The sequence below is a fragment of the Amblyomma mixtum genome, chromosome 2, assembly GCF_055824585.1.
Source record: "Amblyomma mixtum isolate Tamu chromosome 2, ASM5582458v1, whole genome shotgun sequence".
In the NCBI taxonomy this organism is placed as follows: Eukaryota; Metazoa; Arthropoda; class Arachnida; order Ixodida; family Ixodidae; genus Amblyomma; species Amblyomma mixtum.
In genome coordinates this window covers 207,212,169-207,236,294 of record NC_143013.1, presented here as the reverse complement: position 1 = coordinate 207,236,294, position 24,126 = coordinate 207,212,169, and the positions used below count along the sequence as shown (strand labels likewise).

At 44.7% G+C, this 24,126-nt stretch overlaps 2 protein-coding genes across 3 annotated transcripts in view; both read left to right on the top strand.

Annotated features, from left to right (window-relative positions):
- The window catches only part of LOC149362372 (uncharacterized), an 18,547-nt gene extending 8,061 nt beyond the window's left edge, over nt 1-10,486 (top strand). The window contains exons 4-5 of the mRNA XM_089568279.1: nt 1,007-1,129; nt 10,370-10,486. Coding sequence (XP_089424405.1) covers nt 1,007-1,129; nt 10,370-10,486 — 240 coding nt within the window. The remainder of the gene's footprint in view (nt 1-1,006; nt 1,130-10,369) is intronic.
- LOC149362371 (calcium-activated chloride channel regulator 4A-like) lies at nt 10,260-24,126 on the top strand. Of its 2 annotated transcripts, XM_089569707.1 has the most exons (5): nt 10,260-10,474; nt 10,581-10,677; nt 13,911-14,172; nt 17,909-18,106; nt 22,538-24,126. In XM_089569707.1, exons 3-5 carry the CDS (start codon nt 14,139-14,141, stop codon nt 23,047-23,049), a joined length of 744 nt encoding a protein of 247 aa, XP_089425833.1. In that variant the 5' UTR covers nt 10,260-10,474; nt 10,581-10,677; nt 13,911-14,138; the 3' UTR covers nt 23,050-24,126. The 2 variants fall into 2 exon arrangements, with proteins under 2 accessions (XP_089425833.1, XP_089425834.1); XM_089569708.1 differs by lacking the exons at nt 10,260-10,474; nt 10,581-10,677; nt 13,911-14,172 and adding an exon at nt 17,266-17,286.

Here is a 24,126-nt window from a genome sequence, read left to right as displayed (position 1 = left end):
TTTACCAGTGATTAGTTTTCTCTTCACTGATTTTAGGCTACCTCCATGCTTTAGAGCATGCTAGGTTTTCTCCATGTTAAACTTTCTTATGTTGGCTACCTTGCACTTATAAATAACTTCGATAGCTCTCCTAGTCCTATTCTATCTCTGAAGTTAGACGTCCTCATGCTTTGGCGTTTCTTCATCAGATCTTTCGTCTCCTGAGATAGCTTGCAGGTATCCTCTCGAATGATCTGACCACCTACTTATGCAGCACGCTCCAATGAATTTAAATATGTATTTAAAGATAACAGTTAAGGTGGGAGATTGAGCTTTGAGATTTGCACTTCAACTAGGGAGTTATGCCGCTGCTGCACAGAATACTTGATCGCCGTAGAGATATTTCATCATCTCACACCAAACTGCTGTGGCGCCACTGTCACAGTTGATAATTTTGCTGGGAAGCTGTTGTAGCACTCACGCAGTTTTGAAAAGGTGGTATTCATTGTTTTTGTGCTATTGGCAACAGTGATAATACGTTTGCTGCAGTGTTTTGTGGCCAGCCTTCTTTTTTTTTAGTGAAATAAGTTGTACATTTCATGTTGAGTATTCTTTCAGCGATTAAATTGCTTTGATTTTATTCCTTAGTGTAAGTTGCGAGTGCTCCATGTCTGAGTGCAAATTTCTACCACTGAAAAGCCTTCAAAATCTTGATAGATGTCCACACTGTTCTAGGGACTCTGTGGCTATTGGAAATGCCCATTTAGCTGCATTCAAGTGCCACTGAGCTGATAGCCATTTGAAAGCCTTCAAAATGCCTGTGTGACACGGTTATTAGATTTTGTGCAGGTTTGATGCTGAGCAGCCTGCGTGCTTGAGTCGGGTTTTCCAATGTCTGTATTTCAAACCTGAAACTTTTCGAAATCATCATTAGTTCATTAATGGAAGAACTACTTGTGCCCTTTTCTGGAATTTCCAGAAAACAGATGAACTGAATTTTTTTGCATATACTGCTACCTTTTTGCAGGTGCTGCATAGTGAGAACCTGTATCAAGACGCCAACCTGCTGGACTTGGAGAAACTGAAGAAATTGTTTAGCCACTGTGTGGCACCCATCATGAGGGATGTGGCATTAATAAAGCCAGTTAAGGTGACCTTATCTATGTCCTTTTGCAAGCATGCTACACACATGAGAGCCATCCCACGAAGCACCGTTTCTGCAAAGCTTGTTATCTCACAACATGCATGCTGAATGAGGCAGTGACAGACAGATGAGGAGGCCTTAAGGTAGGGCATTGGTGTAACGTGTTGAGCAGTAATGTAGGAGCCTTGCAGCCATGCAAGGTACTATCGCTATCATGATGGTAACTCCATTTGACACTGTCTAGTGCTCTGTGACCCAGACTCTGCTCTTGAACATTCTGGGACTCGCCCTTGGCTCTCGGACATTCTGGAAGCCTCACCCGGCTTGCGCATATTACGCGAGAATGTCTCCTGCTGTACGAGCCTTACGCGGCTTGCGCACTTTATGTGAGAGATGTCTCGCGTTTGCGAGCTTGCTCGGCTTGCGCAAATTATGTGAAATATGTCGCGTTCTGCAACCTCGCTCAATCGTCGCATTTTGCGTGGCAATAAACACGCAAAGATAGGCACGCAGAATTCACGCTCAATATTTTCAATAGGGGTGGGCCTAGATCTGTCCCAGCGATCCATGTCTTGCCCAGAGCGTGATGTCCTCTGCATAAACGGCATTCCTGATGCCTGGGACATCATTAAGCAGTGCAGGGAGGTGAGCCATGGCGAGATTAAAGAGGAGGGGAGAGAAGACTGCTCCCTGCGGAGTTCTTCTGGTACCTAGAGGGTATGGGCAAAGCTCATACTTGCGGTTGAACAAATGTTCAGCCGACAATAGTCTTCTAAACCGCCTGCACATTGCCTACAAAGCGCATTCAGAGGAAAAGACCATGGTTCCAGAGGACTGGCGCCACGCGCTACAGGTCCAACCTCTGCCACAAAACATGACAAAAGAGACTCACGAGAGCCGCCGAACCGTGCGCGTGACGGCCCTCATCGACCGCTATGGCTCTCGCTACGGAGTCTTCTACACGGATGCTGCTGGCCCACACCACGGGGAATGGTATAAGGCCGCAGTTATTCATCAAAATACGTACGTTTAGGGCATCACTTTCCGTCCCTCAACATTAAACACGCGGGGATGGTCGCCATAGCACTCGCCGCTGCAGAACCAGGCTCCTGGGTTATGATTACCGACTCCCGGGAATCATGTCGATCTACAAGGACGGCTATGTTCACGCGCGCCGAAATTTTACATAAATGTGAGTATCGCGATCACTCGAATACACCTGTCGTCATCTGTACCGCAGCACCTGCGGGACTAGAGGACAACGTGGCTGCAGACGCCTCCGCCCGCACGCTCAACCACCGGGCATCGCCTCGTCACTCGCCGCCTGAGGTATGAGAACCTGATCCGGGTATCACCTTATTAAATTTTTTCAAACACAGCATAGCCGCTTTCATTCCCCTGAGAAAGGGCTAACCAAAAGCGATGAGCGTTGGCTCCTTCACTTATACACCAACACGGTAGTCTGCCCGGCAGTGCTGCAATATTTTAATCCGGCTTTTGACGGGGAGTGCCCGCATTGTGGATGCGCGCTCTCGGACGCGTACCACATTGTGTGGGCATGCTCCTCTAACCCTGCTTACCCCCGCCCCCTTTCCCCTCACCTAATCGAGAGAGCTGGGAGGCTGCCCTGCTCGGCTGCTGTACGTTAGAGAGCCAAAGAGCCCTCGTCGCTAGGGCCGAGCTGCCGTGGAAGCTACAGGGGTGCCGGACTAGGGACCTCTCCTAGAATTTTTAAGTGGCTGGCCCTTAAGGCCAGTCGCCACTCTCTCATGTATACAGCCTCAATAAAAGCTTTCCACCACCACCGGCATCTCAGCGCTTTTGTGCTTCCTTTTTCAATCCGCTCATCCCTCTTCCCCAGTGTAGGGTACCAAAAAAACACTTCTAACATCCCTGCCCTCCCTCTTTCCCTTCATTGCTTTCTCTCAAGGTAAAGTAGGTGTTTTATAAGGAATTCTTATTCATTAGCCTCCACCCAAGCGCAACTACATGACTAGAAAGAAAAACTATACAACTTTCGCTCAAACTGCGCAGTTTGAAGAAGTCTCCTGGTCTGGACTACGGACGTGGGACCATAGCACCACTGGAGCAGCCGCTCTATCAACCGAAGGAAAAGGAACGCCTACCGTATTTGAGGGAGAGAATGAATTGATCAACAAATCGAAGTAGGAACGGTGTTGGTGAAAAGTTTAAGGGAATTCCTAATGTGGAGTGGATTTGGATTGGAGAGCATGGAGGGCGCGGGGCACCATGTGTAGGCGAACAAGTTTGAAGGCTATTTCTCCCCCGAAACGAATTCATCTCAATAACTTATGGAAATAATTGATAATAATATTTGCTATTTTCCCGGGGACCCTTCAGTATTGAATGGGCTAAAGTTGCACACAAAGGCTCTATTTTCAAGAATTTCGATTTTACCTTGGGCGTGTATTATGAAATTGCTAGTGGAAACCTTTCAATCGGTTTCTTCTTTTTTGAGATAATAGGGACAAGTAATTGCAACGGCTTCTTTTAAGCGACATATTTTTCAAAAATGCAAACCTTAAAATTCGAGTCACGTTTTAGTTTTTTGTTCAAGAAGACCCACAAAATTCCCTCGAATCTATCACGTTTGCAGGCGTAACATCCTTTACTGATAAAAAAAAAGTATAAATGCCAAATGTTCCAAAACTGTTTTTGAAATTTTTTGAAGTTGTTTACTACTACCTGCACTTTAATATGCCGGTGCCACACGAAAAAACCTTTCCACAGTGGAGTGACTGCGTTCTCATTGTGAGCGGGTGGGCGTGCGCCTGCCATCAGCCACACAAACGTTTTTCCCTAAAGCCTGCCGCAGATTCGTCCGCATCATCTTTTAATTACTAAACGATAGGGCCTCAGGGAGACTAGCTATGCTAGCATTAACATCCAGCAGGACACTGCCACACTCCAACTAAATATATTGAATTGTTTCTTCAGATTTTCCATGTCCAACACATATCATAATCTGTTTTAAGTCTCTCCTCAAGAGTCAAGACTTCGCAGATGTGTGTGTGGACATCTCACTGTATTATGACAACATCACCTTTCATTTGCGCTCTACCTCTTCCTTTCCTTCTCTTTTCTTTCTCCCCTGGAGACTAGCAGCAGAGGGTAAGCCTTCCTCTATTAAACTTTACTCTCTGTCTCCTTTACAGAGCATTTTTCATACTCGCCTCACTAGCCGCCATGGCTACCTAAAAAAGGCACTCGGCTACTGAGCAGGTGTTCCCAGGTTGTAACCTAGCCACGGCGGCCGCGTTTCGATGGAGGTGGAACACAGAAGGCGCCCGTGTGCTCTGCGATGTCAGTGCACGTTGAAGATCCTCAGGTGGTCGAAATTAATCCGGAGACCTCCATTACAGCACCTCTTTCTCTCTTCCTTCTTTCACTCCTACCTTCTTTCCTTCCCTTGAGGCGCGGTTCACGTGTCCACCGAGATAGGTAAGACAGATAATCCGCCATTTTCTTTCCTAAAACACAATTTATCCGAGTGTTGTCCGAGGTGACTACACGTTAAACATTCCCAGGTGGTCGAAATGATTCGGAAGACCTCCACTACGGCACCTCCTTCGCTCTTTCTTCTTTAACTCCCACATTCCTTCCTACCCTTACGGCAAGGTTCGGGTGTCCAACCAGATTTGAGAGAATTACTGCGCCATTTCCATTCCTCAAAAATCAATTTTCAATTTTCTGCATAAGCCGCCGCGGTGGCTCATAAGTTATGGTGCTCGGCTGCTGACCCGAAAACCGCGGGTTCGAACCCGGCCGCGGCGGATGAATTTCGATGGAGGCGAAATTCTATAGGCCGGTGTACTGTTCGATGTCAGTGCGCGTTAAAAAACCCCATGCAAGGAAATTTCCGTTCCACTTCACTATGGTGTTCCTCAGAGCCTGAGTCGCTTTGGGATATTAAAATATGCCTAAACCAAACTTTTGCGTGAACCTATTAAGCTATCACCTCACTCCTTCATTATCGTCATCATCGTCATCACTAGCCTGACTACGCTCACTTCGGAGGAAAAGCCTCTCCCATGTCTCTTCAATTAACCCTGTTCTTTGCCAGCTCCGGCCACCATATCCCCGCAAACTTCTTAATCTCATTCACAGGCCTTACTTCCTAGCGTCCTTCCTGCGCTTACCTTCCCTTAGAATCCACTCTGCTGCCTTCAAGCACGAGCGGTAATCTTGCCTTCAAATTATATGCCGTGTACAAGCCCATTTCATACTACTGATTTCTACTTGAATGTCATTAACCCATGTTCCTTCCCTCACCTATTCTGCCTCTTTCGGTCTCTTAAGTTAAACCTATCATTTTTCTTTCAATAGCTCGATGCGTTGCCTGTAAATTAAGCTGCCCAATTTTTGTTAACCTCCGCGTTTCTTCACCTCAGGTGACTACCGGTGACACACAACTGTTGCATACTTTTCTGTTTAGTAATATTGGTAAATTGTTGATCATGATCTGAGAGAACCTGCCATATTCACGCCACCTCATTCTTATTCTAGTAAATATTTATCTCTTATGAGCCTGTTCACCGGTCACTACCTTCCCTGAGTAGACGTATTGCCTTATCACTTCCAGCATCCAGCGACCATGTGCGAGTGTTGAACGTTGCTCTGGTTTTCTGCATGTTAATTTTTGTACTCAACGTTCGGCTCTGCCTATTTAACTGACCGATCACGCCTTGCAGTTCGTCTCCTGAGTGACTTAGCAAGGCAATGTCATCAGCTAGTCGCAGATTGCTAAGGTATTCTCCATTACCTCTTATCCTCAACCTTTCCCAATCAAAGCCTAGGAGTACATCCCGTAAAGAGGCAGTAAATGGCATCGGCCAGATCAGGCTCCCCGCTTGGCACTCTTCCTTATTGGAATTTTATTGTTGACTTTATGGAAGACTTTGTAGCCGTGCAGGCGTTATGGATATCTTCCAATATTTTCATATAACGCTCCTCTACACTCTGATTCCCCAATGCCTGCATGACTGCTTTTGTTTCCACTAAGTCAAACACTCTCTCGTAATCAATAAAGTCTACATGTAGGGCTTGGTCATATTTTGTGCATTTCCCTATACCTGACTGATATTGTGAATATAGTCCATTATTGAGTATCCTTTACAGAAGCCTGGCTTTTCATTTGGTTGATCAAAGTGTAAGGTTGTTCTTACTCTAGTAGTGATTACCTTAGTAAATACTTTTTATTTTTACGAACACTAAGGTAATTGGTCTGTAAGTTTTTAAGTGCTTGAATTCAGGTAATTGTTTGCGTTCTGAAAAGCTTCTGGTACGCTCGAGGTCACGAGACATGGCGTATACTGGATGGCGAAATTTTCTAGCACAATCTCCTTTCCGTTCTTCAAGAGATGTGCTATTGCCTTTTGCTCACCTGCTGCTTTCCCCCTTTTTATAGCTCTAAAAACCCTCTTTACTTCCTATCTAGTTACTGGCAGAATATCGCGTTGCTGTGCTGAACTCCGTCTCTTATTAATACCATAATTACGTTGTCTACTGTATAGACTTCTCTAGAACTCTTCCGCCACTTTAACTATCTTCTCCATATTGCTAATGACACTGCCCTGTTTGTCTTTTAACGCATGCATCTGATTTTTACTCAGCCTAGTTGCCTCTTCAAAGCTTTTAGTCTACCTCCGTTGTTTAGACTATCCTCGATTCTTTGAATAAGAAACCTCCTTATGTCGGCTGCCTTGTGCTTCTTTGTTAACTTTGATACATCTGGCAGTTGTGTTCTGTCTCTATGGTTAGACCCTTTTATGCTTCGGCCTTTCTTAATCATATTTTTCGTCTTCTGAGGTAGCTTGCGCTATCCTGTCGAGTCATCCTACCGCCTGCTTCTACTGTGCAGTCCCTAACGATAGCTGTGAGATTATAGTTCATTGTTTCAACATTATAATCTTCCTCGGTTAAATCCGAATGTCTGTTCTGCATAGGTACCCTGAAATCCTCTACTTTCCCATTTACGCCTCACTCTTTAATGAGATTCCGCTTTCTTAGTTTCTCCCGTTGTCTCTTGAAGTGTAAGCGAATTCGGGGCCTTACCGCCCTGTGGTCGCTACAACGCACCTTCACCTGACATCTTTAAGGCAGAGCTCAAGTGTCACCTCCTATTTTGTGTTTCTGTTTGGATGCCGCGGCCTATTTGTTATCGTATCTCAAAAAAAAAACCTCAATAACGCGTCAACCTATTATTAGGGGTGTGTGAATATTCGAAATTTTCTAATATAATTCGAATATTATATTTTGTTGTATTCGTATTCGATTCGAAATCCAAGTATTCGTGTTGTCTCGATTATTCGACCCAACGCGAATATCCGTATCTAGCCGAATATTCATTGTGAGCACTGGCGTTCATTTCGGTCCGCACGCACTATGGACAGAGACATAACAACAAGGCGGCGCCCACAGCAATGCGCATTCTTTCCTCCCAGGGCATTCCGTAGTTGACTGCGCTGGTTAGCTTCTTTGTGGCTATATCTGCGAAGCTGGTATAGTCAGAGCTGTGCAAGAAGTACCTCGCAATACGTGCCAGTTTAGTGCCAAGTGAGAGGGCATTTTCTGTGGCTGGAGGAGACTTTTGAGCTAGAAGGGAACTGCTTCTGCCTGACCATGTGGAGCAGCGGGTTTTCCTTCACGACAACCTTTTATGTTCATCCCAGCAACGCGCGTTCGTGCTGATGGTAAGCTAGCCTTAATCAATGCTGTGTACCAGCCATTTTCTGATATTTCCACTCTTCTAAGAATAATGTTCGAGACTGATACTTTTTATGAAGCCACACATACCTTTTGTGTTCATTTAATCATCGATAGTTGAACTGTGATGTTCTTGGGTGCTCAAATCAATGTTTTGTAGTGGTTAAATGCGTCTGTCCTTGATTATTCGATATTCGATTCGATATTCGGAGCCAAGTATTCGTATTATATTCGTATTCGAAGAATTTGATATTCGCACACCCCTACATATTATCAAAACGTTCTCTTGAGCAGATTGATTTAAAAGTCAATTTAAAGTCAAATTATTTCTCAAAAGGTAGAATCGGAAGAAAAAATAATTCTAAAGCACGCCAGTGATATGGCGACGTGTTGAAACTTTTTTTTTTGTATCGTTGCATCTGAACACTGAAAGTTCCAGGCGAATATTGGAAGGCGAGGAAGCAAGCCTTCCGCCGAGAAGTAGAAATGGCACAGATAAAAATGCCGCAAAGGAAGAAGGGTTGATAAAACGCGGACTTCTCTACCATTCCATAATATACAGTAAGCAGCACTGCAGCTGGTAAACAATTTTTGGAGCACTTCCCGGTGGCTTCCGGCAAAGTAACTACGTGACAGGATAGAAAAGGAGTGATTAAATATGATTCTTCGACTTTTATAAAAGCTAATTTTTTTTTCATTCTTCGTGACTTGAAAATAGTATCCAGGTTTAAATAATATCAGCTCCCCGCTAGGTCTGTGGGATCAAGGGTGCCGAAGGCCCTTTGTGGCTACTCCTCTTTTCATAATCTATAATAACGATTTTCCTGGCTCTATCGTCCCCCCTATGGACTTATTCGGTGACGACTATCTTATATACCGTGCACCCAGGTACAACTGTGTCATATTGAAGCTACAAAATGATAATTTTTTCAATTAGTGTAAATTTTGGCTTCTGCACCTATATATTATGAAACGTATGTTTATGTTCGGGTCGCGTGCTAATCCTGTCCCTGCTAAATGTGTTTCCTATAGCGGTTTCCTAGAACCCGTTTCAGGGTTTAAGAATTTAGGCGTGCACATAACATCTAACCTTACTTAGAAGTCTGACAATAACTAGTTTATTAAGAGCGAAAAGAAAGCAGTGGGATACCTACGCCAGATTTTTTAAATGCACATTCTGCAGTAAAACACTGTAAGTCGTCCACACACCTTTCTAGAGCGCTTGAAAGGCACACCTCGGATAACAAACACTATAGCGTCATTTACAAGTGGCCTTGTGCTAAATAGAACACCACATCATACGAACGCTTTTCCATGAATAGTATTTAGCTCTCCATGGCCCTAAAAGCTATTTCAAGGCCACCAGAAAGCGGTGATCGTCTTAAATGGGCAACACAGGCCGTCGTTCCAACACTCTAGACAAGTGTGTAGAGAACTCTGCAAGTCATTAGTTCGGTTTAGTTTAGATTATGCGCCCCTAGTCTGGCACCCTCCACTTTCCACACTTTCATCTTCTAAATAATCGTAGATAACTCGGCATGCTTCATGCTATTCATTTATAACCGCACAAGCAGCGTCACATTATTCAAAAATACCCTATACCACTTCTTCAAAATTGTTAGACTGTTTATATCGCTGTTGCCAATTTTGGAATTTGGACCCATGTTAAAGTCATCACGCAGTGCGGTTACGCAGAACATAACTCATTCCTGGTAAGGCTTGCTAGCTAATCTGCTAAAATGTCTGTGAGAATAGGGGGAGATCAATACTTTGTTTGCTGGAATCAGCATCAGAATACCGGGTCATAAAGCAGCTCACATATGTTGTTTATATTGTATTTGGACGCACCTGCCACCCAGCGAAACGTTCATTGTAAGTTATTCAAAGGAAAGTCTTCGTGCATCCTGCCTATAACTTCTCTTATCCGGAATATCCATCACTTCATGCGTCTTCACGTTCACACTCCTTTTACGGTGATATAGCATGCATGTTTATTTTTAGGGCACAGAGAAGATAGAAATGTGGGGAGCGTTGTCACAACGAGTGCTACTTGCTATAACCGGTGGACAGTCAGCGCGGCATGTGCGCTGACTGTGTGCATTATGAGGCGACCGCGTTTTCCGGTCCTATCTGCTGCTTCCGCGACTGTTGTCCCAGAGACGCAGACGCCTCGCGAGGAGCAACGCACCCATGCAGCGCGCGTCACAGCAGGGTGCGGCGCCAATGACGGGGCGGGCGCCTAACACCGTAACCCAGTGCCTGAGATCACAGTGTGTTGGCGCCTTTATGCAGTAGAATCAAGGCGACGACATCGCAGCGCTCGTTGCTGTCACCTCGTCGCTCTAATTCGGAGCCGCGTTAAAAGCCCTTTCATCGAGTTTACCCAGAGACTGGAGCGAATATGGTCTGCTTTCGGAGACTGTACAACAATTTTTTCGCCTTAGATGTGTACATGCTTGTACGTGATGCCGCGTTGCATATGCACTGGTGCTCCTACTTCTTGTGGGCTTGCATGGAAAGGCGAGTGCCATGATCCGTCTGCAAGATGACGGCGGCTACGTGGACTTAGTGGTCGCTGTGCATGAGGCGCTGCCTATGGACCCAGGTTTCCTGGAACAGCTGAAGGTGAAGCATTGACTTTTTCGTGAACGTTACTGGTGCACCGTCAGTAGAAGAGCTTTAGTTTTCATTAGAGCATTTACGTGATTGCTGACTGTTTGGTTCTCGGCAGCGTTACATATCAACTGGGAAGTAGTCCTCATCCCAGTGAACTGGACACAACCGGGCTGGTCGATTCGGTGCTATCTTTTCAAGTTTCTTTAGAAAACGTAAGTTTCTAATCCGTACCTTTCTTAAAAAGAGCCTCAGTTCGGATTCACGTGTTCGGGGATTGCACTTTCCGAGCTTAAGCAGGTGCTGACGACCACTACTACCGAGTAGTTTCGTGTATAGTTCTACCATCGAAGTTACCAGATTTACCACCGCTAGAGATATTCCTAGTTCTACCAGACATGCAGCTGCCATAAAGCCACAACTCAGCTTTTAACCTTATATTTATTTTCTTCGCCTTCTCCAGAAATAAGGGCTGTTGCAAGGCTTCCTTCTGTTTCGGAGTACCACGCGTCCGCAACTGCAATGATATTCTTCGCCGCAGTGGACGTCGTACGCTTTAGAACGCGCCGAGTAATATTTTGGCCACACTGCAAAGCACATCTTCCAAATGTCTTGCTACGCTAATTCATAGCCGAGCGACAGAAATATTAGCTTGTTACTTTCAATTCAATTCAATTGATTTATTTTCACCACATATTTACATGGTTGGAGCTCTCGGGCAAAAAGCTGCTCGGGGCAGCTTGACGAGGCCCAAGAGACCGTAACAAGGTAGAGCGATGTCGACATATGTTTAAAATCTAACAAAAGAAAAAAAACAATATTATATTCATTGTTATATACAAGGAAAAACACGGCTAGTGTTGCAATATAAATCTGACTGTGTACTGAAACATAATACATGTTCAAAAAGACCGTTGTAAACGACATAATTACGCAAAGACGTCAGTATTTCATAACAAAACACAATGTGATGATAGACTGACATTTTAGGATTTTATTGTGCGTTTAGAAATCGTTCCCGCAAGTCGCTTCTTGTGGGCCTAGCATCAAATTTATACTTGTTTAGCAGTGAGGGGAGGTTGCACTGCGAAATGAACCAGCGAATTCGTAAGTACCACCTTCTTATGTGTTCTCCTGACCACAAAGCCAAAATCGTCAACGCGCTTCTTTCTGGCTGTTCCACACAGGTCTTTTATGACCTTCCCTAGGTTTGCTAAGACATCGCTAAAAATTGGAAGACATATGATTCGATTGAACCAGGTTAGGACAATAGTCTGTTGCTTCACTACTGATGCGTTATTCACTACTTCTCTTATTAAAACCATAATCACCAATCCTGCTCCGCGAGTGAACCGCGGGTTTTTGCCAATCCTTGCCGACTGCCAATCCTTGCCAATCCTTGCTTGCTGACATTAAGGTGTCGTGATCACCACACACATCCAGCAGACGCTTCGTCCATTTCAGTAAGACAATCTGTAAGATTAGGCTTTCGTGGAGAACCGTGCGCTGCTTCTGCATACGCTCAATATTCTCGAGTTTGGTGCTTTCATTTTCGATAATCAGGAGGCTTCCCTGGCAGTGGCCGCTCCCAGAAAATTCTCAAGAGCAAGGTTATTACGTACAATGTCACGCAGTGTAGTATGTCACAGCAGAAACTTTGGTTTTAAGACCACCCAACTTGTTTTGACAGTTGCTCGTCCTCAAAGTTTTGCATCGGGCGTTCAGCCACAAAAATGTTTCTTTAATTTTCGCTTTGCCAGGAAGCATTTCATACTGTCAGCGGGAAATTAGGCGGGATTCGATTCAAATCTTTTTCTAGCTATTGTTCGTACTTAGAGCTCTCTCTTGTATATTTAATATTAACAAGTTGCATTCCGACGCAGTGTACTCTTTTGGGCATGCTGTCCTAGCCGGGAGGCTGAAAGGATAATCAAAGAGTCTGGTTCTGTAGAAGGAAGGTTCCGGTGGTGTGACTTTTTTAAATTATCCACTTTCCTGGCTGTGCCGTAACGAAAGGCTACATGATTTCTTTATACTGCATTGCAGAAAATAATTTAAATGTCACTGCAATTCTTGTGACGTGAAAGACCCAAGGCAGTGACAGCAAACTAGACGCATACTGACCGTAAGCTAGTATAAGAGTGCTTTTCTGTATAAGAATCTACGCATTCCTTCGAGATATAACCCAATAACAATGGCACTAAACATGCATGTATAGTTAAAGAGCAACGTCTTTGAGCCCATTACGTTTTCAGAATTAAGATGTGGTGGTGCTTTCTGCATGGCGCACCTGATCTCTCTATAAAGAAATGAGTTGAATGAACTTCGTGTATATGCAGTAATGTAAGGGCTACTGATTTGCGTACAGCGTAAAACATTTTATAGAAGCACTCAATTAAAGACATGTCACATGCCAACATAGGGCTCAACGTGTCTTCTTAAAATGCTGGCCACTTTTCAAACAAACATGGCCAAATTTAGCAGACAACCTATATATCTACTTTATTTTCCGCAGAATTTTCATTAGAAACTCGTGAAATATAAAATTTATGCTATTTTATTTATTTATTTATTTATTTATTTATTTATTTATTTATTTATTTATTTATTTTTCTTCAAAGGTTCCTTTCGGGACATTACATGAGGGGTGGGGATAACGCGGCAAAAAATATACATTAATAAAAAAAATGGACAGCAATTACGTTGATGAATAGGCTTCCTCGATAGTGGTCTTGAACAGTCGATGATTCATGATGGTGGCCACTTCAGCAGAGAGGTCATTCCAGTCACGGGCACTATTTAAGAAAAATGATTGCTGGAATGTGGTGGTATGTGCACGTTCAGGGTAAACATCGTTCGGGTGGTTATGACGGGAAATGCGACGCACACGTGGAATTAATCGGTTGGCTTCTGGAAAGTTATGAAAGAACTTGTCAAATGAGCAGAGACGTGCTGCGTTCCGACGGGTGACTAGCGTAGGTAACTGCAATCGTGATTTCAGACCTGAGATGCTGGTATGATAGGAGTAGTCAGATGAGATGAACCGGGCAGCACGATTCTGAACTGACTCAATGGTATTAATTAGGCTAGTCTGAAGGGGATCCCTGACAGAATTAGCATATTCAAGTTTAGGTCTGATGAAAGTCTCGTAAGCGAGCGATTTGAGAGATCTTGGTGCTAGAGGAACGTTGCGCCGAAGATACCCAAGGACACTGTTGGCAGAGTTAGTTATGTTGGTGACACGGAGAGTCCAAGTTAGATCACGAGAGATATGGACGCCTAAGTATTTGTAATGATTGACCGAACAAATTGATCAGTTATTAATAGTGTACACTGGCGCGATGAAATGGGGCGACGGTGAAAAGAAATCAGTGAGGTCTTTGAAATATTAAGTGAGGTCTTTGAAATATTGCTTCTGCTGCTTGCCTTTGTGGTTTTCTCTTTGCAGTCTGTCCTCTCCAATTCTTCGGCTTTCCTTCACCGTGCCACTCGCGGCTACGTCTATCTGCATGACGTCACCATCGCACTCCCTCCTCATTGGCCGCCCGCAGAGCTCGGGGATTCCGCGGCTTTTCTCCGCGCGCATGCGCCAATCCGAATCTTCACCGACGAGTACTCGCGGTGGCCACGCACAGAGCAGCCTCGGCCCTGTGGCCAACCCGGCGAGTACATCGTGATGCCCGTCATCGCTATCAGGCATACACGTGCAGGTTAGTGCTTTTCAGTGACTTCATTTTCGTCGTCATTAAAACAAAAATAAAATTTGGTCTTCTTAATTAAACTTTGTTTTTATATCACTGTATCAGAATTGTGCAAACATTTCGAGATGCAGCACGAAAAAAAAACAGTGAAAAACGTGAATATAGATTTATGTGAAAAATCCTTTAATTCAGATTTCAAAGCAACAGTGCCTGTCCACATAATAGAGGCACAGGTGGTTTCAGGGACAGAAAATACGAGCGCGCACAGTGAGCTCGCGCAGCTGCAATAGTGAGCGCGCGCAGCTGCAGTGATGTTCTGCGAGACGCAAGAATGCTGGAGAGCCATGGGTGATCGTAACCGGAGTGCGCAGCTGCCAAGCGCTAGCGCTTACGCTAAGTATTTAGTCTTCATTTTTGTTAACGCCAGTGACAAAATTAGCATGGCGGTGTGTATCTTGGCAGAATTAGATAAGCAGGAATGCGCAGCGTCTTTCATACATAGTGCGGATATTACTTAAAGAAAGGTGAGACCTTGTCCTTGCATTATGGCACCATTCGGTCTTTAGGGCTGCTGTAAATGCTCCATTATACGTATTAGAAGCAAAAACCAAAAAAGCAGAAATGCAAATTTCTCTTGTCAGTTCCTACGAACTGTGGTTTGATTTGCTGTCTTCGCTTCGCGATGAATATCACGGTTGCGCCCGACTGTGTAGAAGCTGCACACTTAAACCTAGTGTGTAGTGCATGCATTGGTTTCATGTTATAGTCTTTATGTTCCCGGTGTTCCATTCGATTATTTTATATCGTACCTATCAACCCATTGTATAGAAAGTCAAATTGTTTGCATTGGCATATTTTTCTGACAGCAATTACCTTCCTTTCAATTAATTGTCGTTGTCTGATCGTAGGCGGACTGCTTTACTGAACTTTGTAATGGTGTTTTTTATGTACCCCCTTTGAAAAAAGTACCCGAGCAACAGGTTCTTGCTTCTCAAACGTTTAACGGAGCATTTACAGCAGCCCTAAAGACCGAGCGGTGCCATAATGTAAGGTCAAGGTCTCACCTTTCTTTGCACAGAATCAGAGCTTAAGGGCTGCCACGAGTGCTTCGCTACGCGGCTAAGAAACAAACCACCTGTGCCGGGTTACTTTTGGCAAAGACTGTACATTGTGAAAGAGGGCCGGAGCTCTTGTCAGGTGTCCCGTCGCATTGAGCCTCGGCCCCCTCTTGGCCTTTTTCCGAGGACACAAGAAAGAAAGAAAACATGAAAGAAAAAAGAAAGAAAAGAAGGAAGGAAGGAAGAAAGAAAGAAAGAAAGAAAGAAAGAGAAAGGAAGAAAGGAGGAAAGAAATAAAGAAAGGAAGAAATAAAGAGAGAAAGGAAGAAGGAACGACAGAAGGACAGATATAAACAAATTAAGAAATAACGACAGAAAGAAAGGAAGAAAGTAAGAAAGAAAAGAAGGAAAGAAAAGAAGAAAGAGAAAGAAAGAAGAGAGGAAAAAAAGAACGAAAGAGAGAAGGATGAAAGACAGAAAGGAAGAAAGAAAGAGAAGGCAGGAAAGAAGAGAAGAACGAAACAAGGAAACAAAGAAGGAAACAAAGACAGAAAGAAAGAAAGAAAGAAAGAACGGAAGAAAGAAAGGAAGAAGGAAAGAGAGTAAGGAAGAAGGAAAGAAAGGAAGAAAGAGAGAAAGAAAGTAAGAACGAAAGAAGGAAAGAAAGAAAGAAAGAATGAAAGAAAGAAGGAAGGAAGGAAGGAAGGAAGGAAAGAAAGAAAGAGATAAGGAAAGAAACAAAGAAAGAAAGAAAGAAAGGAAGAAAGAAAGAAAGAAAGGAAGAATGAAAGAAAGGAAGAAGGAAAGATAGAAAGGAAGAAAGAATGAAGTAATGAGTCTTTCTATCGAGTACAGTGGAGCCCACTCAAAATGAATCTGACTGTCTTCGTGTATCCGAGGTTCGAAGTAACTGGACCACTCGTTTTACAGCTAGAAATACGTCCAACAAACATGAGGCTTGTTTTTTACAAAGGTTCCTTATGCGCGCCAGCTTTTTCAAAGAACACCTTTTACCGGCGCTCTCCAAGCGCTCGAGAGCAATCATCACTTGCTAGAGACTTCCAAAATTTGTCCCCTGCGGCCTCTGAGTTTAATGCGTTTTTATCTCAGGTATCCAGGAAGTTTCCTTTACCCCACTATGAGGTTCCACGGGGTCTTTATATTGCACAGTTTCTTCAGCTTTCCTCCTTTGTATTACACACCAGGATCTTCATAGCCTAATCTTTAGCTTCAATAGAAAGCTGCCCATATTGATAATATCAAAATCAGTGACCTCCAACCTAATTTCCGATGCTGCAATCGGTATTTCTTTTCATGTTGAACACTTTTATTACTGACTGCTTCATTCCACACAATTTAAAAGACCCTGGAGCTAAGGCGTCAGCCCTAGTATTGCCACCGAATCCTGCATGTCCTTGGACCTAGATAACGTGATCATGTTGCCATGTTTTGAATATTAGCCGTATTACAGGCTGTCTTGATACCATGTATTCTTTCTTCATGCTCAAAGCCGCTGGCACGCGACTTTATTACTTTGCGATGAGAGATTGGAGCAGAACTGCCTCTAATATTCGCAGGCTCACGCATTTTTTTCTCCATCGTTCTACTTTGTTGCAACGGCTTCTTTCGAAGGTTCTTCTGCTTAACTTGAGCCCTACCGACCACGGAAGAGATTCTGTTCTTGGACGACCACCAGGCACGCTTGCTGCTTTAACCGCCACAGTGGGCGCAAATCAGCCCAATAAGCAGTTTATTTTGTAAGCCTATCGGTATTCCTAACTACCAGAATTCCGTCACGACTACATCTCAATATTAACGAGTTCATCGCAGAATTCCTTACACAATCAAACTGCCCGTGTGAGAAAGTAATTCATGACCGTAATCTGTCTGAGGAAAAATGGTTCACTTCTTCCACTATAGCATCGCTTCCTTCACTTGTGACGCCGGAACTGACGTCACCGCTGGAGACTGAGTGTACAGTGCAGCGTTCGGCACCTTCGACGAGCCCGGCCGCTACGCAGTTCGGTTGCGCTCCCGGAACACCCCCCCCCCCCCCCCCCACGGCGTACGTCACACGATGGCCTCTGCAAGTTGTAGATTTATGTGACAGCGGTGGTAGCAGTTAGAGAGGAGGAGAAATACATTGCTACCAGGCCTTGCATGGAAGTAAAGAACTGGGAATAAAAAAGGCCACTATATACTGCATTACAACTATGTACAATATCAGTGAGAGCAAATAGATATAGCCAGGACAGCAGCTTGGGCATGTTGCTTATTCATTTGTGACGGAACAGCGCAAAACACTGTTGCGCTGTTCCGTCACAAATAGATATAGAAAAAATTTTAGCGTATGCTATACTAGTGAGGAAGGTTATTTTGTAGGGGAAGGGTTGCTTGAAGGGTGTACGTGACAATTAGAATGTTTCTGGTAAAATCCACTGTGATTGATATTCTACAACGATGCTTTTTGGTGCAGAATTAAATCTTGGGATGTACCCAAAGATTAGCTTTACCAATACTGAATGTACGCTCGGTAGAGGTTAAATACCTTCGAGGTCGCTCGAAATCAGTTCGGAGTATTTCAATGGGCTGTGCATCCTGGCAAGTGAACTTTGCGCACACAACTACGCCTATCTTTTAACAGCCTCACTTACGCTGCCTCTCGTCATCTGACCCGCTGCACGCAGAAGCAGATGGCATGGAGCCCAGCATCTTTCGTTACGCTGACGCTGGCGGTCTTTGGGTGGGCGTCGTGGAGGGTGGCCTCGTGTACCCACCTTCCACTGTACGGGACCTGCGCGTGCTGGGAGCGAAACGCACTGACCGGGGAGGACTGGTCACCCTCGCTTGGACCGCGCCTGGAGACCAGCTGGACGAGGGCACGTGTGAGTGGATTCCCTCGCGTAGATTCTTACTGCCATAATGTTCTTAGCTCTTCGTTCAGTTTTGCGCCATCGCCGGAATCCACAATCCCATCTACGGTCGCACAGTTAAAAATCAATCTCCAGTCTATGAGCGCAACAACATCTGTAAATGAGGCGGATGAGCTACCTAATGGGCAACCGCTACAGTGGTCGTGCGCTTGGTGAGAAGTGTGTAGGCAAACATTCTAGGAAGCAGTTTTCGAAACTGCTTTAGCTGTTGCTAGCTCTTTATTCGGTTTTGCGCCGTTGCCGTCGGCATCCGCAAGCCCACCGCCGGGCCTCAACCGATAAAAAAAGGGTAGGGTATTAATGTACCTAATCAGAGTACACGGGCGCAAGCATGTCTTTTGACTGCTTGGCTCCAGTTTTTGCTTTGCTGAGTCATTAGCATGTCTGCCGACGATATTAGACTTAGATTAAGCTCTGATGGAGGTTAAGATCATCTTATCCGTTCGCGCCGGAGATGAAATTTGATGAAGATGTGCAAAGCACTGCGCGAGAGAGTGTTGCAGCTTGTTTGGATCTGCACCAAACCCTGGCCAAACCCCCACCGTGGGTATGTGCCATCGCTTTTGAGGCACCAACAACACGAGGAGCCATCGGCTGTGGCTATAACTTAATGCTCTCGTACAGTGACCAGGGAAGCTGATCTGCGCTCGCTGCCTTTGCTTTAAAACCAAGTCACGGTAATATTTATTTCATTTCTGCACCCTCAAGTAAATGGAGACCACAAGGTTCTTTGTTTTGTTTGATTCCGAGAAGTAGTGTTTTAGCACTCAACTGCACTTCCCAGATGCAAGCCCAGGATCTGCCACCGAGCGCCTCCCGCGTACGGGGCGCATAGTTATATGTCACTTAAAATACGACTGCATTCCTTCGCGATCACACGGCCTCTAACACGCTTGTATCTGTTCTCTCAATTGTTTATGGCGTTAGCACTACTATCCGCGTTGTCGCACAAACCAAATCACTGAAGCCGATTTTACACTTGTGGCAGGCTCTCGATCTGCCTACGGGGTTATGGCCAATCTTGCGAATTTCGATAGGAGGACCCATTTTTTGCGAGAGTGATTTCTCTTGGCTGGTGCTTCTCCTTTTGTAGGGGTTGAACACAGAACAGGAGAGCGAGATGCGGATAGACTGTACAGAAATAAGTGGATCAAAGTAAAAGAACTACAACTAAATATGACGATATATACATAGAGAGGAAAAAAGAGAGTGGGACCTTTCTGTTCGAAGCACTGGCAAAATTTTTTTGGCTCCTAGAATTCTTGCATAAAAGCAAGCGTAAGCATTGTCGTAAAAGTACGGGATTTTAATAAGGAAAGTTTTTAGGACAATTACGGGACAAGACGGAGTACTTAAGAACATCACGCTGAAATTTTTTTCTCAGAACTAATCTCTCATTTGCACCATCGTCTGTCAAGATTTGTGCTTTTTAAACGGTCAGGAAATTTTTCTTTTGGCACTGATATCAACAGCAATTCAAAAAAGTGGGGGACGTACTTCCAATGAGATTTAAAAAAAACAAGCCTTCCATTTTTCTTTAAAATTTCAACGAAAGACTTTTAGTATCTGGTAATTCTAGAAGTTAAAAGTGCTACATTAGTGTTAAAACTAAAAAATACAGGCTTGACGCAGATCATATTTTCCTCAGCTACTTTTTCCAGATTTTGTTTGTTAAAAAGAGCAACGATTATAAATTTGACTTAGAACTTAGTGCATGTTGTGGGATTTTAGCATATTGGCATGATCTGAGAAAGTATTTTGTCAGCGCTCTTTTGCTTCTCAGCCCAGCGCTTATCACGTTCTACTTTAATATGTCCTTTATTTCGCGTAACCTCTCCGGTTGTCGCTAACGCCAGCAGAAACAAATATTCTCTCCTTCTCAGCTTGAATGTTCATTATTATTTTCATGTTTAGCTATGGTGAGTATTGTTTGGTTATTTAATTTCTTTATTTATTGTCTATTGACAATTTTGTTACCAGCGCTGGCATCCCCCTGACTTTGCATTTTAAGAAGAGCGACCTTTTCAGATGTATGTACCTGTACCTTGGCGTGAAAAGAACGCTTTATAGCGCAACGCGGGTGTTGATATAACGCAAAGCAGAAGTTACAATGAGTGCAGGAATGAACTAGAGTGAGTAGCAATCATTAGACTGCAGCTAAAGAGAGCTCGGAAAAGGGAAAAGTGAACAGCAAAGAACACAGGCATATCAATTTCTACATAAGTCTGATAATTGGCACTGCGTGCCGTTAAAGCAAAACACGTCGACGGTTTAAAGAGAAGTTTATCTTGTGCGCCTAAAGCTAAAGTGAAAAATTATGTTCAGACAAAATTTCTCAGAAACTACTAAACTATCTCTTCTTGAAGAGCAAATAAAATTGGCGTTGTCTATGAAAACATAAAAGCAAAGCGCTGCGAGAAGTCGACAAGAGCACGCGAGCATGCCGAAAAATTGGTCTAAATTAGCAATACTTCTACACACATTTCTGTTCATTCCACCTGACGTTCGATCTGGCGGCATATACGTCTCAGTGCAGTAACCGATCGAAACTTTTTTTTTTGCCACTGATGCTACTTGGATTAATATGGGCATCTCATTGTCCTCTAAGCGCTTAACCTTGTTTGTGTGGCTCTTAACCATGGCATATGCCAAATGGATTTCATGTGATGTTTTTAAAAAAGTAGTAACTGTGGTGAGGAACGCAGGACTGTATTTGGCGCTTTAGCAAGCATGGTGCCGTGATGCAGGAACGATACTTGGCGCTAGGTGCCATCCTGTCCGCGATTGCTGTGAACCTCCCAATTTTGATTTGCTACCAAATGTGGCACCACCTTGTGAACGACGAGAGGAAGATTACGGGACTTGCAACGTACCTTTCACTTCACATCATTTTATTGCCTTAAAGATCACGCTTTGTGGGTATTGGAAAGGTGTTGGAGTAAAAAAAAATGCTTCATCAAGATTACCACATGAGATCGTTGCACTGATTATTTAGGCTGTCAAGAAAGCTCGATGGACAGATTACTGCCGCAACATCGTTCTAAAGGTCATTCCAGTCATTATCTTTGAAGAACCAGCGCAAAAACAAAACGGACTAGAGTCGAAGGGGGCCGAAGTAGATGCCTCGTACTCGGCTGCTGTACAAGAAAGACGGGGAAAAAGTGAGGGTGCAGGCCAGTTGGCAAGAAACTTGTTGCGGACGGCCAGCGCGATGGCATATGCGAGGTGCTGGTCTGATGTGAGCGATTCGTTAAGCAAAGTAAAAAAAAAGGCTGATATAACCGACAAAGAGAAGCAATAGCGCGACGTTGATGGGGCGGATCGGTCATACCTGACTCTGTATTACGTTACAATACAGTGATGTCTATGAATTGCAGAATGAATAATTCTGGTGGCGCAATTTTGAAGTGAATCTAGCGTAGTGATGAAATTTGCTTGGTGCGTGCTCCCGATAGAATATGCGTATTATAGTTTTGGCCTAATGAGAGAGTAGTAGGTGGCAAAAGGGCATGCCGTAGACGGCCCCTCAAAAAACGCAGTAAACGCTTGGAAGAAACGCCAATGCGTTTTATTTTCGTGCGCAAGGAGTGATCCTGACAAAAATGGCTCCTACAGGTATTTGTATGAGTGGCATTCTAGCTTGACATTAGCCACTCAGTGAGTGTAAAGGCAGTGGTTACGCCGGCTGTCAAAACACATCAGTTTATGTTTATTCGGAAAAAAGTTTACTTTCCACCGTTTTATACTTTGCCAGACATCACCTGAGTACAGCTGCTATACGTTTAGCTTTGCAGCAGTGACATGGGGAAGGTGGAGAAGTCACATCGGGATACAAATCATTTCTGAGTTCTGCGGCCCTCCTCTTGCATTTTGTATATTATATCATCGTAAAAGAAAATACCGTAAATACTACGATTTTCAAAAATTCAGCTACATATTTCCGCAAGCTAACACTCTATTAACCACGGCTGTGTAAGTTTAGAACTCTGTAGCATGGTGTCTATCCTGGACCTCTAGAACGTCAGACGTTGCCGAGCGATCGCGTCTAACATTATCTGAGGCACCTTGGCAGGTGAAGAATACAAGGAGACGGGGTAGAAAGAGACGACAGCTCTTTGTGCCCCACTTCACAAAGAGGCTAATAGGATTCGTGTGTGGGCTAGTTGGTTCATACTTTCTACAAAACAGATTAACACAGAACAACGGAACGAGGACAAGATAGAAGATACACGATTCCTGTGTTTTGTGTTTCTTCTGTTTCGTTCGCGTTCTGTTGCGCTCTTTTAATCTGTTTCGTCTAAAGTGTGAACGAACTAGCCCACACTAAAATTCTTTTAGAACATATTTCTCCTACATTGTGCTTTTTCTCTATCATTGGGATAGGCGCCGGCTTCGAGCTCTTCACAGCAGCTGCAGCTGCTCCACTCCGAATACTTCCGGAAGGAGCCACTGGGAACGACTCATCCGTGCACCGGGTTCTGGAGTCCGAGCTCATAGCGGGCAGCCGCCTAAGCACGCCTCCGGCGGCAGGGGAGCTCCACCAAGTGTCCCTGGAAACCAAATGGGCCGCTGCCGACGGCGCGACCGAACTTTTCTTTGCCGTGGTGGCCTTGAGTCACGGGGGGCTCCGGTCACCGCCGTCCAACGTGGCCGTTGCTGTTTTTCCGGCCCACGTGGAACCCAGGACGAGAGCCGCGTCGTTTCCCCCATGGCTTCCGGTGCTGCTCTGCTCTCTAGCGGCGGTGGTCGTAATAGTGATCCTGGCTGCTGCGTACCTGCGCGCGCGGCGCCGAGAGGCGTTGCGCTCAGACAAGCCAGTGTCTGTCTTCGCGGCGTCGCCTGGCAGAGCTCAGTTGGAGATGACTTGCAGGAGGAGCCTCCTGACGCCGCCCTGAGGCGTTCTTGCTCTGCCGTCGCTGAGAAATAAGACTTTTACCCCAGAGCGGCTCAACCCCGTGTGGTATAGTAGCTACACCTTTGAGGCTGAATATCTGCTTCCGCATCTAACTGGTGTTATTGAAGAGGCATACACTCAATCGCAGGGCACTGGGTGGATTATAGGGCGAACACACCTTGGCTGTATGGCACGCATGTCGGCAACGGCAGCGCTCAAAATTAAAGCGCTCAGTACACCGTACACCATTGCGAGCTGGTCACGCAACGGCGCCGACGACTGCCACGGAGTGAAGGTGCGGTATTGAGCAGTCTTGAGCACGTTACAGAAAATAAGTAATCGAATACAACTGCGAGTAGTCCATCTAAAACGTCCAAGATTAAAGTCGCCAATTAACGCCCATGGAAAGAAGGTGAACAATTTTAGGAAACTAATCGATTATTACAGAGTCCTTTTCCTTCGAACATGCCGTAACACATATTAAATAAGAGTGCACTGACCTACTCCGGCTGGTTTGATGCTTTGTCACACGTTGTTAATTTTGAAATGCCGTTGTTTTTCGAAGCTGTCGTCGCTAATTATTCCGCATTTACTCGTGAAGTGATGAGGAGCTACGCCGAACACTCCCTCATTGTATACTCTGGACCAAAGCGCGGTATGAAAACATATGAACGACTTGCGCGATCGTGCCTGTGTATTGCTTCCGTGCGACAGTTCGCCTCCTATGAAGCGCCGCGCTTAGATGTTGCTCCTTGCTTTTCTGTAAGCGGCCGAGTTGGATATAGTGGGAGGTAAGTTGTCGGGCCATCTGAGAGGAGGTGGCACCTTTGCAGAGCGGTCACGTAATATATCGGGACGGGAAGTGCCGTAGAAGTCGATGGTTACCCGGCTGTTGTTCGGACATGCTCGCGGGATGCTTCGCCGTAGCCGATCCCCTCTGTCACGAAGAAAACACCGCGATGTTTCCAGTCAAGTTGAGATTCCCAAAGTTGTACCGCTAGTCACTACTTTTTTTCTAAATAAAGAAACTGGTTATCAGTAATCAATCGCAGGAAAAAGTAAATGAATCACCAAAACG